The following is a 13,330-nucleotide window of genomic DNA, read 5'->3' as shown; positions in this document are numbered from 1 at the left end:
TAAGACAAAATTCAGACTAGATGTGAGGCTCAACTGTAAGAAGTGAAGATCTGTAAATTGTTCCAGTTTATAATTAAGATCACTAGAAGTCTTCAAAACAAACTCTGTATAACTTTCTACTGGATCTCGGATATGAGAAATGAAAGTAAACTGGGGTAAGCTTTTGTGGCCTGTAATTTACAAATATTTCACTTAAGCCCTAGGTGGCTCCTTCTCACTTAGGATCTTACCTATTCCTTGTTTCCAGAATTTGAAGCAATTCCTCCATTCTGTTGCGGGGAGGAGTGAGAGAGGGGCTTGGTGGGTGCTGGCCTGGGTCAACCCACAACAGTTAGCAAACCTGAAAAAGATACAGAAATCATAATTGCAGGAGAATGATACAAAAGCTAACTTTAGATTAGTTGAACTGGTCTCCTATGTCTCGTTTTTAGTTGAGGAGAAGAGCTTCCCTCCAGGGGTGTTCTTGAGAGACTGAAGAGGTCCGTTGGTCTGAGACATTCTCAAGCCTATCTTTTTCAATAACTATAGAGAGGGAAATTCTCACACTGAAGTTAACGTATTGATGGTAACACCCAAAGTTTGCAAATGATACAAGTCTGTCCTCTTCATTCTTTACGGCTAACACAGGGTGATACACATTTTTGAGAAGTAGGTTGCAAGTGCAATATGTCATTTCAGTTAAAGGAAGATTTAGGAATGATTTGACTGTGGTTTCAGGATCACAATTATAGGTATATTATTTGATAAGTTTTTCAGTCTTGTAGCTATAACTATAACAGGGTTTGATGGTTGGAAGCTTAAGCTGAACGAGTAATATATTAATTTTTAAGAGCAGGGAAGTTAACTGCAGCTATGTTTAGGAATTTTAGTAGGTATCCCTTTATTGGGACTCTAGCTGGGGGAGTGGATACAGAAGGTTTAGAAAATAAGTGCTTGTTCACCTATGCCCACTGGACTTGAAGCATTAATAGATTCCAGGAAACCTCATGCCCGTTCAACAGGCAGTCATGCTAATGATCACAGCAGTTTTCCAAGTGTTAATATTTGTAAATCTCTCTCCAAATATATAAACAGGTTTACATAGTTGCAGTTGAAAAGCAGAAAAATCAGTGTGATGCACACAACCACTGTTTAAAAACTGCACACTCTGCAGAAGAAAGCTACAGAGATGTAACATCTTCAGCCAGTGGACTTCTGGACTTAGTACAGGCAGACCTTGGAACACTGAGCAAGCTCTGGCTTGCTGCACTTCAGGATTTTGCTCTCTTAACTTTGCCTTCAGAATATGCATCGCAACTTCCTGCTGAAGGTAAGAAGGCACATCAGTTGTATTTTCATAGGTCACTTGTAAATGCATATCATTAACGTCCTGGCTGACTTGTGTTAAGATCACAGTAAGATTAAATTGTATAGAGAATAAACATACTTGTGTACCTGTCTAAAGATATAGGCTGCTTCTGAGAACAGAGGTTTCACTGATGTGAAAAGTAGTTTGTTTGGTATTCTTTTTTATTGGACAGTTTTATGGTTGAAAGAAGAAAAAGGTAATTGTATTGGATTGTACCCAAATAAATCTAAATGAAGTGCCCTTGTTAGCCTGTATTTTAATACTGAATATTGAAAAAAAAAAGTAATACATAAAATATGATAAAAATAATTTCAGTAAAAAGAAGAATCCCTTTTTATAAGAATGAGAAAATATGGTAGTTGAAAATAAATTAGATCCTTAAAACTGTAACTTCTGTTCTAGGTGGTACATTTTATACAGCAGAGACAATTGAAAATGCCAGACCTCATTACTACAACTCCTGGGCACTGATACTTTATGCTACAGCATTATGGCTTACTAGCACAGGTTTCGTCATTGTTGATCCAGATGAAGGAGTTACTAATCTCTCTAGACCTGTCACCCCAACTACAATGTGTCAAGATTCTTCTACGAGGCCCTTGGTGAAATCTCCTGAGGATGTGAACACTGACAGATTTCATCTTATCTTGGGTTAGTGAGTGCATAATCTGTCTAGATGCTGTAACCCAAAATGTCATTTTTAATAGATAAAACTGTTAGCAAACAAATATTTTAATTATTCACATTTAACTGCCTCACTGAATATTGCATCTCTTAGGAAAATATAGTCAGAAGAATTTTAAGTCCTAGTGAGAAAACTGTAGAGCGTTTTCCCAAATGTGGTAGAAAAAACACTCGGTGTGAGCTAAAGAAATTCTGCTCTGCTCGTAAACATGCAAGTTCAAGGGTGGATTTTATCATTGTTGCAGCACTACAGTTACAGAATGTACAGTTTAGCAGCACTGAAGTACAGTTTTACATCACAGAATAGCGTGTAGGTTGGAAGGGAGTTGTGGAGGTCATTTTGTCCACCACACCCTGCTCAAGCAGGGTCACCTAAAGCCAGTTGCCCAGGACGGTGTCCAGACAGCTTTTGAATATCTCCATGGACGGAGACTCCACAACCTCTCTGGGCAGCCTGTGCCAATCCTCAGTCATTCTCACTGTAAAAAAGTGTTTCCTTAAGTTCACATAAAGCTCTGTTTAAGCCTTCGCTATTGCAGAGGCTAATCAGGCAGTTGAAGTCAGTCACAGTTCTCTAAATTTACACAATTAGGCATTTCTGGTTGTATTTTTTTCCTTTGGTGTCTCTTTTGTATCCTTCTTTTGCAATCGCTTTTTGGAATGGTTTGTATGACCCAGATGCATATGGCTTCTTTTGAATCCCAGTCTTCCTGCACAAAGCCAGCTTCCTTTTGGGCTCCATTGCTTCCTCAGTTAAAACTGGGACTTCTGATAAAAAAGCTTCTCATTCCCCTTGCTTCCTGTGCTACTGGATTAGTGCCTCAAATTTCAGATACTTTACCATGGACACCTGGCTTGTTTTTTCTGCTTCTGAACACATTCCACTTGTTCATTTTCACTTCCTACAGGGAAACTGAAAGAAATTCAAAACGTGGACACTTTTCTGTTGCACAGCTGTTCTTTAGTTCACATTGATCAGTTTCCCAAGTCATCACACGTTTTGGAATTACAGCTGTACAACTGGGATGAGAATATGGATCATAGTTTATATGGAGTTCATCTCCAATGTCATAAAATGTCATCTGAAGAGTTCTGAAAGCACAGAAAAAAGCTATTGTTTTTACCTGCTCTAGGATTTGCAAGCTTAGACTTCATGTAATTTACTTATTGCTGGTGATCCAGTTGAGGTAGCTGCGATCTTTAGCACTTCTGTAAAATGGGAAAATGAAGTCTCAGCCTTTGAGTGTGTGAGCTATTATTACTTTCTCCATTATTTCCTTCTATTACATAAATCAGTGTGATTAGGCAAATATTCTGCTATAGACTCCTTATGAATTGTCTGCCTATTCTTTGGATCTCGAGTTCACTGTTTTACTCAGAAATTGTTATTTATTTATTTATGTTAATAGCCAGTTGTAATCGTGACTTATACTGTCTAGAAGCTGGAGTTCTTTGATTGTTTTGAGGGAAATAGAGTTCTTGTCCTAAGATATTAGCAATAGGAGATTAATTCATTTAATGTAAAATGCAAATGTTATTTCTATGTCTGCTCAGCTTACTATTAGGTTACTTATTAATTGATGAAACTACTTCTTAAAATTTCAAGCACACATGGGTTTTTTCTTCTGATGCTTACAGGAATTAGCGTGGAATTTCTCTGCTCTCCTCGATCAGATGCAGCAATGGAGAACATTATTGCCTGTTTACGTGCCCTACAGACACTCTTCGATGTTCCATGGCCGAGGTCTAAAATAGGTGGTGATCAGGTAATAACTTAATGATCAAAAGCCCCCCAGAATTAAGCCATAATTTTAGTTTGAACAGTATCTCTACTCTCTATTTTATATCCAGGAATCTTCAACACATAAGTAGTAGGTGAATTATATGCTTTACCAAAATCCAAAGCTGTAGAGGGAGGAGAGAAAAAGAGCTCAACATGCAACTTGTAAGAAGACAGTGAGGGGCAGAGAACTTGAGGACATTTCATCAGGAAGGAGTAGTTAGATGAGTAGAATGGGAGCCAGGTAAAGACAGAATTCCGGAACAAAACGTTATCATACTCTCTCTGTCAAGGGACAGGTCAGTTAATTCTGTTGTAAATATTGAATATGATAAAAGGAAACTGGACAAAAGCAGTAGTATAAAAAAAAAAAGAAGGGCAAAACAAAAAAAAAACCCCACAACACACCAGTGATCCTTAAAAGAAGAAGTAACTTCAAAATTCCTTTTTTTTTCCCCCCTTTAAATTAAGACTTTATACCATCCTGTGTGCCATGCAGTTGTCTAACACAAAAGTGATAAAACCTGTGGACATACCCATGTTCTGCTGACTTGGCTCTCTCTCCAAGGAAATGCATATACCATAGGAGGGATACAATGTGTTATCCCCACTTTCAAGGGTTAAACAGCCATAAGATAAAGATTACTTGGGGTTTCTTTAGTTGTTTTAAGTGCTTTATCTCTAAATTACCATGATTGCTATTTTGTTGGGAGAATTGAGGGGGACTGCTGCTACTGGGAGCTAGATGTTGAAGAAAATGCCAGCTCCTCTGACTGGGTCAATTATACTGTTTTCCTCGGTGAGATTAATGGGAGTAATACCAATGGCTTTAGCACGTGTTAACAAGTTTCTAAAAATCCTGCATTAAAATGGGGATATATTAAAGATTTTTCTTACTGCAGGAGTTGGGCGTAGAGCTGCTGAATGTTTTGCATCGACTGATACTGACAAGAGAATCACCTGATATTCAGCTTGCTGCCCTTGAAGTGGTTCGTCTGATTCTTTTTGCAGCTCAGGAACATGTGAAGGAGAAGCGGAGAAGTGCAGAAGGTACTGTAATGTATGAGATGTTGAATAGATGTTAGCAGGGTTGGAGCAATTCTTTCTTTGAAAACTGGAATCTTGAAGGTGATATTCCAACATCCATCTTAACTGAAGTGTTTCACAGTTGGTGGCTAATCCTGGTTTACTTAAGTCAGTCCAGGTGACTGACATAAGAAATTGGGGTAGTATAATAGATACAGGTGCTTTTGGTGGTGACTAGAGGGCATGAAGTGAGGAGGAAAACTGGGGAAACTGCAGGTGGAATAATCTTCTGTGGTGTCAGGGAGGGATGAGTCTTAGTGAAAAGCTGGGATCAGCTGCAGCAGAGCAACAGAGAGACTCAGCGCACACAGCTGTTGTAAGTCAGACTCCACTAGTTACTCTGACTGTAACTTCCTAAAGTTCATTTTCTAAAAGAAAAACGTGAGAAGATTCAAAACAGTTGTATCAGGTGATATCATATTGGCATGGTGCCTCAACACATTGTACATCTAAATCAATTGCACGCGCTTTTGCCTTTTGACAGTCAGTGCATAGTTTGCTTATTCTGAAGGATGGATGTTTGCCGGTAGGCCTTTGGATACATAAGCATGTGTATATATACGTATCAGGATGGTCACTTGGTGGTGAAACAGTCTTAAGTAGCAAACTTTTTGGAAACAGGGTACACCTGCAGATTTCTGCCATATTTCTTCTTTTTGTTTTAGTTGATGATGGTGCCGCAGAAAAGGAAACGTTACCAGAATTTGGAGAAGGCAAAGATACAGGAGGACTGGTGCCTGGGAAATCATTAGTCTTTGCAACACTGGAGTTGTGTGTTTGTATTCTTGTCAGACAGCTTCCTCAGCTCAACCCTAAATTAACTTGTAGCCCTGCAGTTCAATCTGGAAAACATCTGTTATTGTCAGAAGATGGAATTAGACTGGTAGCAGCAGCATTAGTTATTCTCTCTGATGTTCCTGCAATCTGCTCTCCTGAAGGTATGCTGTTTCATCACAAGAAAAGATTAATGAAAGAACATTGGGCTCTTCTGAGCCCCCTTGTTATTACCTAATTTTCTCAGCTGGATAAATCTGGCAGCAAGTTTTGTTGATTTGCTTGTGACAATTTCCTGTTCTAATTATTTTTTTGATTGTCAGATTGCAAAACAAGTTACAGAACTGAAGCAATTAAAGGAGTAGTTTTTCTTTTCCTCCCACATGTAGCAGTGCAATTAATAGATTCATCTGTACAGGGAAGTATAAGATAGCTACATGATTATATTCTACTTGAATTGTCTGTTCTGGAATTTATAATGCAGACATAAATTAAATTTAAAAGGGAAATGTATCATGTTACCTTTTAGTAAAAGCCATCATTTGAACATTAGGAAACCACTGCAGAGTGTCATGGTTATTTTTCTCAGATTCATTGACTTTTATCCATTTTCATTTTGGGTTCACTCCAGACTTGAAGATGATTTGCCCCCTGCCACCCCCCAATATCATATTTATACATATGATCTTTCAGTACTGTCACAGCCACACCTATAAACCATTTCTGCCCTACTCCTCTGCTGCCACCTTAGATGTCTGTGTTACACCTTATGCAGATTTTTGCATTTACCAGTCCTGGAAATTTCTTTTTTTTTTTTTTTTCCATTAATTTATTCTCTGTTACAAAATTCTTTATTTGGGGGATAGCATACTCCAAATGGAACAGTAGGCAGTTCTTGCTGTCCTTGTAGGGTGATGATATGGTTTCTCTTTTCCATCTGCAGCTCATTATTTATCAGTTCAAAGCAAAAGGAAACAAACAGCATCACTTAGATCCGAGGGCAACTATCTTGTATGAAAAATAATCTGTGATTTTTTCTTTTCTCCCTGTAGTTCTTTTTTTCTAGCTGTTAAAGTTATTCCACAAAACTAACAGCTTGCAGAATTAGACCAGATGGGATGTTTACACTAGAGAATTTAAGCATTTGTCAGGTGACTAAAATGAGGAGCTTAAGCTTGCTTATACAGTTAGTTGAGTAAGGAAGCATCTCCAAAAGTCAACTCATATAATCAAAAAGAAGATAATTCCTATGTGGAATTGCATCATTTTTTCCCCTTTAATAGGTAACTGAAGTTATAACCTGTGACTACCATGTCTCTTACTTCAGGCCCCTGTCATGATATGTATGCATAGTAACATTTTCAAATAAATGATGCTCCTGAACTGCATTTCCTACTGAATTTCAAGTCATTTTTCAGAGACTTGGCTGTTTAAAAATAGAAGGTAGATATCCTCAGGTTCAGAAAATACTTATGCATATCTATGTCAGAGACCCTCATTATTCAGCTGGTCTCTCACAAACATCAGTATATTAAAATCCTTAAAACATAAGCAGTCTGATGATTAGGGAAGGACATATAAGCATATTAAGCCATATGCTTAACCCTGTGCTTTGCTAAATCAGAACATAAGGTAGGAGCAACACATAAGTATGCAGGTTTCCAGATTGTCTCCAATATGTGTCAAATTCTGTATTACTATTAGGTTCAAAGACATAAGAATATGCCAAGTTATTCCTGTGATTTTTTTTAAATAGTCTTTTATTCTGACAGGTCAACTGTCAGATTCTCAGGGAGAGATGAAGATCTGTTCAAGTAGGCTGTGGGACAATCTGCTTTTCTCCTTAGGTCTCCACTTTTCTAAAATATTTGATAAAGCCTTTTATTATAAATCTGGGAATTTTTGTTATGCATTTTTAGGCTGCAATCCTCTTAAAAATCTTACTAAAATTTTGACTTTAGTGATTTCCTGGAGCAATGACATCCTTGGCTAACTACACAGTATGTGGGAGAAGTATTTCCTCTTATCAGTTTTGAAATTGCCCCATTAATTTCCTTCACTGCGTTGTCTTCATTGCAAAATATGCTTAGATGCTCATAATTTGTTTTCTATTATTCAGTACTTTGTGCACTTCCATAGCTTCTCCTCTTCTGCTCCTCAGTGGTTCTGATCATTCTGTTCTTGCTTTTCTCTGAACGTGATGTTATTCCACACAGCGTTAATGTAAAAAGGGAAAAGTTTTAACTTCACTTAAGCAGTCTGACACCATGTTTGCAAGTTACATGATATTTCAAATCTTCCTTCAAATTACCAGTGCCTCCATTCACATAGATGATTAAAAATGATAAATTATAAATAAAAAAGAGAATCCAAGAAAACTGTTTCAATTTTTGTAATGTAAAAGGTACCTGAATTTTTTTAACCTCCATGAATTTAATTTGCTTTGTTTTGTAGGAAGTGTTTCAGTTCTTCCTACTATCTTGTACCTCATTGTTGGAGTACTTAAAGAAACTGCTGTGAAATTGCAAGATGGCCAGTTACCTTTGACAGTTGCTGCATCTCTGCAAGCTCTTAAAGGACTCCTGTCTTCTCCAATGGCTCGAGCAGAGAAGAGTCGGACTGCTTGGACTGATCTTCTACGTAGTGCTTTGGTCACAGTGCTTGACTGTTGGGATCAAGGTGAGCACAAATGTGTGGTTTGTGTGTTTAAAAAACAAAACAAAACAAAAAATGTTTGGGTGAAAGGTTGTTTGGTTTTATTTAAATTTAATTAATGCACATCTTAAAAAACAACATCTTAGTCACGGGAGAATTAGTTGGCTACCAAGTACTGTTGAGACTGAAGTGCAGTCTTGTCCCTACAGTTCATATGAGAAGTCGTCATCCGTGAAGGTATAAATATGGGAGCGCAGGCTTACCCCGTGTTATGTAATGCCACAGTGTAGTTACATGGTACGATGGAATCAACAGGAGTTATGGCTTCAGTGTACCGTTGGGCGTAAAAGACAGCTGTGCTGCAGGCAGGTTCTCCACAAAAAAATTAGTGCCTGTACTGAAGCAAAGACTATTAAAACAGTAGTTCAAGAAAAAAAATTTTTGTCTGAAAGTTGGTTTTCTGTGTGCTGCTGCTTCAACTTCCCAAGTTTGTCGTACTTTTATCATTCCTTACATTTAATCTCTAAGTTGTAATTTGTTGTTGGAACTTTGGTTTATAGTGCTGTTTTTTTAAGTTATAGCAAAATAATATAGAATATATGTTCTATGTTTTAGTTATATGTTATATGTTAATATATGCAAATTTTATGTTGTTCTCAAAATAGGTTGTACCCTAATATGTCATACCAGCTCTTCAAAGATACTAATTGTATTTTGTACAGAGGGACAATGGAATGGGAGTATACTGTTATTTCTGAATATGCATATAACACCACTGAATTCCCATTTTGGCCTTGGCTTTTATTACAGTAAAAGTCCATATCAGTGCGTCACAGTATGTCATGTATTTAAAAAAAGAGATTCCTAAAGAAACATAGACATTGATACTTCTGTTCCACCTGTTGTAACACTTGAATTCATAGAATTACTTTTTAATGCATATCTAACAGAATGCTTTATTAATAGTAGATGGGCTTATCCAAGAACTTGATGAAGTTAGCCTGCTTACTGCTGTTACAGTATTTGTTATGTCAACCAGTCCAGAAGTTACTACCATAGAGTGCCTTCAGAATCGTTGTATTGAGAAGTTTAAAATAACGCTTGACTCAAAAGATCCTCTTGTAAGTACTGGTGAAGTTCTAAGAATATCAGTATCCTATTAAATTGTTTTTAGCTTATTTTCTGTTCATTTGTTTCACTTGTCCTGTGTGTTGATTCCAGTTAATTTTGTCCAGACTATATCTGTTGTATTTTAAAATACAGTTTGAACAAGTTATCAAGAACATGTCCAGCGGTGCATTTTATCATTTTTTTTATTCTGTATACAATTCTGGATTCCTATGACTTTATTGCATCAGACTCAGAGCTTTATACATTGATAAGTACACAATACAGTTGTGTAGTTTTTCAGGCTCCTGTTTCATTTTATTTGTTCATTTTATATTCAACACACAGGTACTGTCTTTTGCACAGGAAATCCCTCATCTGTGGGTCTTTGGGAGTTGGAGCAAGTACCACTACGTAACTTTCACAGTCAATAAGCATCAGCTCCTGGCCACTGCTGGAGGCAGCATATTGAATGCGATTAATGCTTTGTTCCAACCTATTGCAAATATTTTGACGTAGTTGCTTTAGATTGTAGTGCCACAATTCATCTGTTACTATTCTTCAGTGAAAAAAACCATGTATCAGGAAAAAAAAAAGTATTTATTATAATTCTAAACACAAATGGCTTCCCTAGGAGCTGGACTTCCTCACTCTGAAAGCCCAGCTCTGAAATAACATTCATGAGATTTCATGTTTGACTGTGATAATTCACTGTAAATTGGTTTTCTTGCATCTTCTCTGTATATATTCATGTAGTAACAAAAAATTAAGCAAAGTTACCTTTACTACTAGCTCTAAGAAAGTACTTTTTGATATATTATATTAATGCATTTCTAGTATTATAAACTGATAGGAAATTGGGCATGCCAAATATGACTGCAAGGATATGGCAGTATGTATTTGCAAATTTTATCCAAGTGTTTAGGCATCGGAGCCTTTCAGAAATTATGTAGGAACTTGGCAGTTACAGTCCTAGTGACTTCCAGTGACATGCAAGCTGCTGCACCATTTGAGGCTTTTTAAAATTGTGCCTACATTTCGACAGAGGAGTGCTTAAAATGTAAGCACCTATTTTCGGTGACCTGTATTTTTTGAAAAAAGAGTATATTTTCAAATCTGCACTATGGCGTAATCCTCACACAGAAATAATATTTTTTCCTTAACTCGAAAATGTGGGAAGGTGTAGGACTCAGTGGAAAGAAACAGGAAGCATGGTCTAGTTTCTTTTAATAATTTGATTACAAGTTATAATGCTCCTATAAAGGATCATGCATTAGCAGCCTGCAACCTGATGAATTTTCAAGCTGTGAGACACATTTTTCCCCCTCCCTAAAATTTGGTCTGACGGGCTGTGAGTTTTAAAACACTCTGATGTGTATTTTTAACACTTTGTAACTGCAAATTTGATTTTCCCTTTAGGTACAGTATAAGTGCTACCAGCTGCTGCACTCCATCTTTCAGCATCCAAACAAAACTGTGTCATATCCTTATATTCATTCTTTAGCACCATCCATTGTGGGAAAACTGCAGGAAGCAGAAAAAGCAAAACCTGAAAATGCTGCTGAACTTCAAGTCATTCAGGAGGGAATAAAGGTGGTTACAGCTCTTACAGCCACTGCTGAGGAAGAGCACCGTAAGTTACTTCCATTACTGGTATCCAGAGCATTACATATTCTGAAAGTTGCTACAAGGAACAAATTAAAACAAAATGACCACTAGGAGTCCAGTCCTGAACACTAAATGCTAACAAAATCACTAACAAGAATCTTTTTACTGTATAGTTCAATTTATAGTTTGTGTAAATGTTACCTTAGAGAAATACTTCTACTTAGAATTTGAAGCTGTTTTTTAAAAAGTGTGTGTTGAAGTTGTGTTTTCAATGTTTATAGGTCCTCATTTGGTGGCCTGCCTTCTTCCCATCCTTATTTCCTTTCTTCTGGATGAAAATGCCCTGTTTTCAGCTACAAACTCGGCAAAAAATCTACATGAGTTTGCTCTGCAAAATCTGATGCAGATCGGTCCACAGTACTCATCAGTTTTTAAAAAACTAATGGCTTCCTCTCCAACTATGAAAGCCAGGCTTGAGTCAGCTGTAAAAGGCAATCAAGAAAGCATAAAAGTGAAGACTGCTAAACACGCAAAGAATCCTGGGAAAAGTTCAAGCATTCAACTAAAGACCAATTTCCTTTAAAATCTCATATTGTCATTTTACACACTTGGATATCAACAGCAGAAAATGTCCCTTTTAATTTCTAATCAGAGTAGGACCGCTAGGAGCTCATCTCATATATTTCAGTTTGCACTGAAGTATTACAGAAAACTTTTAAGAGAAATCAAACCTCTAGATAACTTTCTGTTAGTGTAAGACTTCTTAAACATCTCTAAACACTATGAATAAACCTATCAGAGGTCATCTAATCTGTATTTTTGGATTATTTTGGACTAAAATATGAGAAACACACATGCCAATATTAATAATGTATGGTGAACTTTACCATAGATATATTTAGGAGCAGCCCGCACTTAGCCATTAAGTAAAATTAATTTTGTTTTAAATCAATGTTTGTCAAAAATAAGTTACCCTGACTGGTTTTTTGGATTTAACTGGGACATAAATTTACTTGCAGCTTGTAATCTATCCTAATTACTAATTTAACACGCTGCATCATTAAGCAAACAGATTAAATATCCTTGTAAGCCTTATAATAGATTACTGTTGACCTCAAAAAATTCAACTCGGTAAAGGTAATATTGATAGCTTTAATCCTAATAACTTCTTGAGCTGGCCGAGATTTCACAAATGCTGTTAAATACAGCTCTCCAATGCTTCTTCACCGAGGACTCCGTAGTGCTTTACAGAGTGGGACTACTATGCATATGTAAGTATTTGCAGGCTTGGTGCCTTGCTGCTTGACAGTCTCACTTTTCAGGATGTATACCTGTGTTAATTTTGTATTAGGCTGGCCAGGCAATTGCAGCTTATGTATCTTGTCCAGGATAGGACAGCAATTTTAATGTACTGTGCCTCAATTCAGACATCTGCTCTATCTGGATGTATGTTTCCTGATCTTTAAATGGTCAGTTATATATACATGTAACTCGCCCAAATTTGTCCATCTCTGCAATGAGAGATGGACATATTTGAAGTCAGCTTGTCTTGTGTCAAATAAAGTGCGACAAACTCATAATAAGGAGTATTTAAGTAACATTTTTATCAAGGAACATATTTTAATATAGAAAAATAACTATCAAAATTGCAATGGCTATAAAGTATTTTCTACATATAGCATAGTGACTTCTTTCTTAATACCAGTATTATCTAAACCAAACACTATCAAACTGAGGATAGGATTTCCTTCTTGAATCTAATTACTTAAAAAAAAAAAAGAAGTGGGGGGAAAAAAAAAGATTTACAGAACTGAGAAACACACCGTGACTCAGGAAGTGTGATGTACTGTATTTTATTATAAGTTTTGTATATAAATATAATTGTAAATTGTACAGAATTAACCATTTGACCAAAGTTCTAGCAATTCATTTTTCTAATTTACATAAATAAAGCTAATTTTCTTCACTCAAGATTTGTCTTAGTCATCTTACCCAATAGCAGAGGAGCTCTAAGGGCTTCTGTAACAGAAGGAAAATGTTTGCATGCTACCACAAAGAAACTAATAAGAAATGTTTGGGCTCGATGCACCACGGCCTGTGACTTGACATTGCTGAAGTGCATGAACTCTGGGAAGGTGGTTGAGAATCCTTCCATCTTCCTTTGCTCCACCTCTTCTTTGCAGTCAAATCTGTAGTTGTTGGCTGAGTTGAAAGGGAGTTCCATTAAATTTGGCAATTAACTTTTATCTCATTAGTAATTTTTTATCTCTCTATTTTTCCCTTCAAAG

The 13,330-nt window shown here is 36.7% G+C and overlaps 1 protein-coding gene across 8 annotated transcripts in view; it reads left to right on the top strand.

The window, feature by feature from the left end:
- Window positions 1–13,013, top strand: part of HEATR5A (HEAT repeat containing 5A) — a 56,043-nt gene extending 43,030 nt beyond the window's left edge. For 6 of the 8 annotated variants that reach the window (XM_064460214.1, XM_064460215.1, XM_064460208.1 and 3 more), the window contains 9 exons: window positions 1,075–1,309; window positions 1,751–1,999; window positions 3,671–3,798; window positions 4,715–4,862; window positions 5,564–5,836; window positions 8,127–8,351; window positions 9,294–9,448; window positions 10,854–11,067; window positions 11,324–13,013. In XM_064460214.1, coding sequence (XP_064316284.1) covers window positions 1,075–1,309; window positions 1,751–1,999; window positions 3,671–3,798; window positions 4,715–4,862; window positions 5,564–5,836; window positions 8,127–8,351; window positions 9,294–9,448; window positions 10,854–11,067; window positions 11,324–11,625 — 1,929 coding nt within the window. In that variant the 3' untranslated portion in view covers window positions 11,626–13,013. The remainder of the gene's footprint in view (window positions 1–1,074; window positions 1,310–1,750; window positions 2,000–3,670; window positions 3,799–4,714; window positions 4,863–5,563; window positions 5,837–8,126; window positions 8,352–9,293; window positions 9,449–10,853; window positions 11,068–11,323) is intronic. The other 2 variants (XM_064460210.1, XM_064460216.1) reach the window with 2 other exon arrangements.
- Window positions 13,014–13,330: the final 317 nt, after the last annotated feature.

Source organism: Phalacrocorax carbo, chromosome 9, assembly GCF_963921805.1.
Source record: "Phalacrocorax carbo chromosome 9, bPhaCar2.1, whole genome shotgun sequence".
Classification (NCBI taxonomy): Eukaryota; Metazoa; Chordata; class Aves; order Suliformes; family Phalacrocoracidae; genus Phalacrocorax; species Phalacrocorax carbo.
This window is presented reverse-complemented; position numbering and strand designations above follow the sequence as displayed.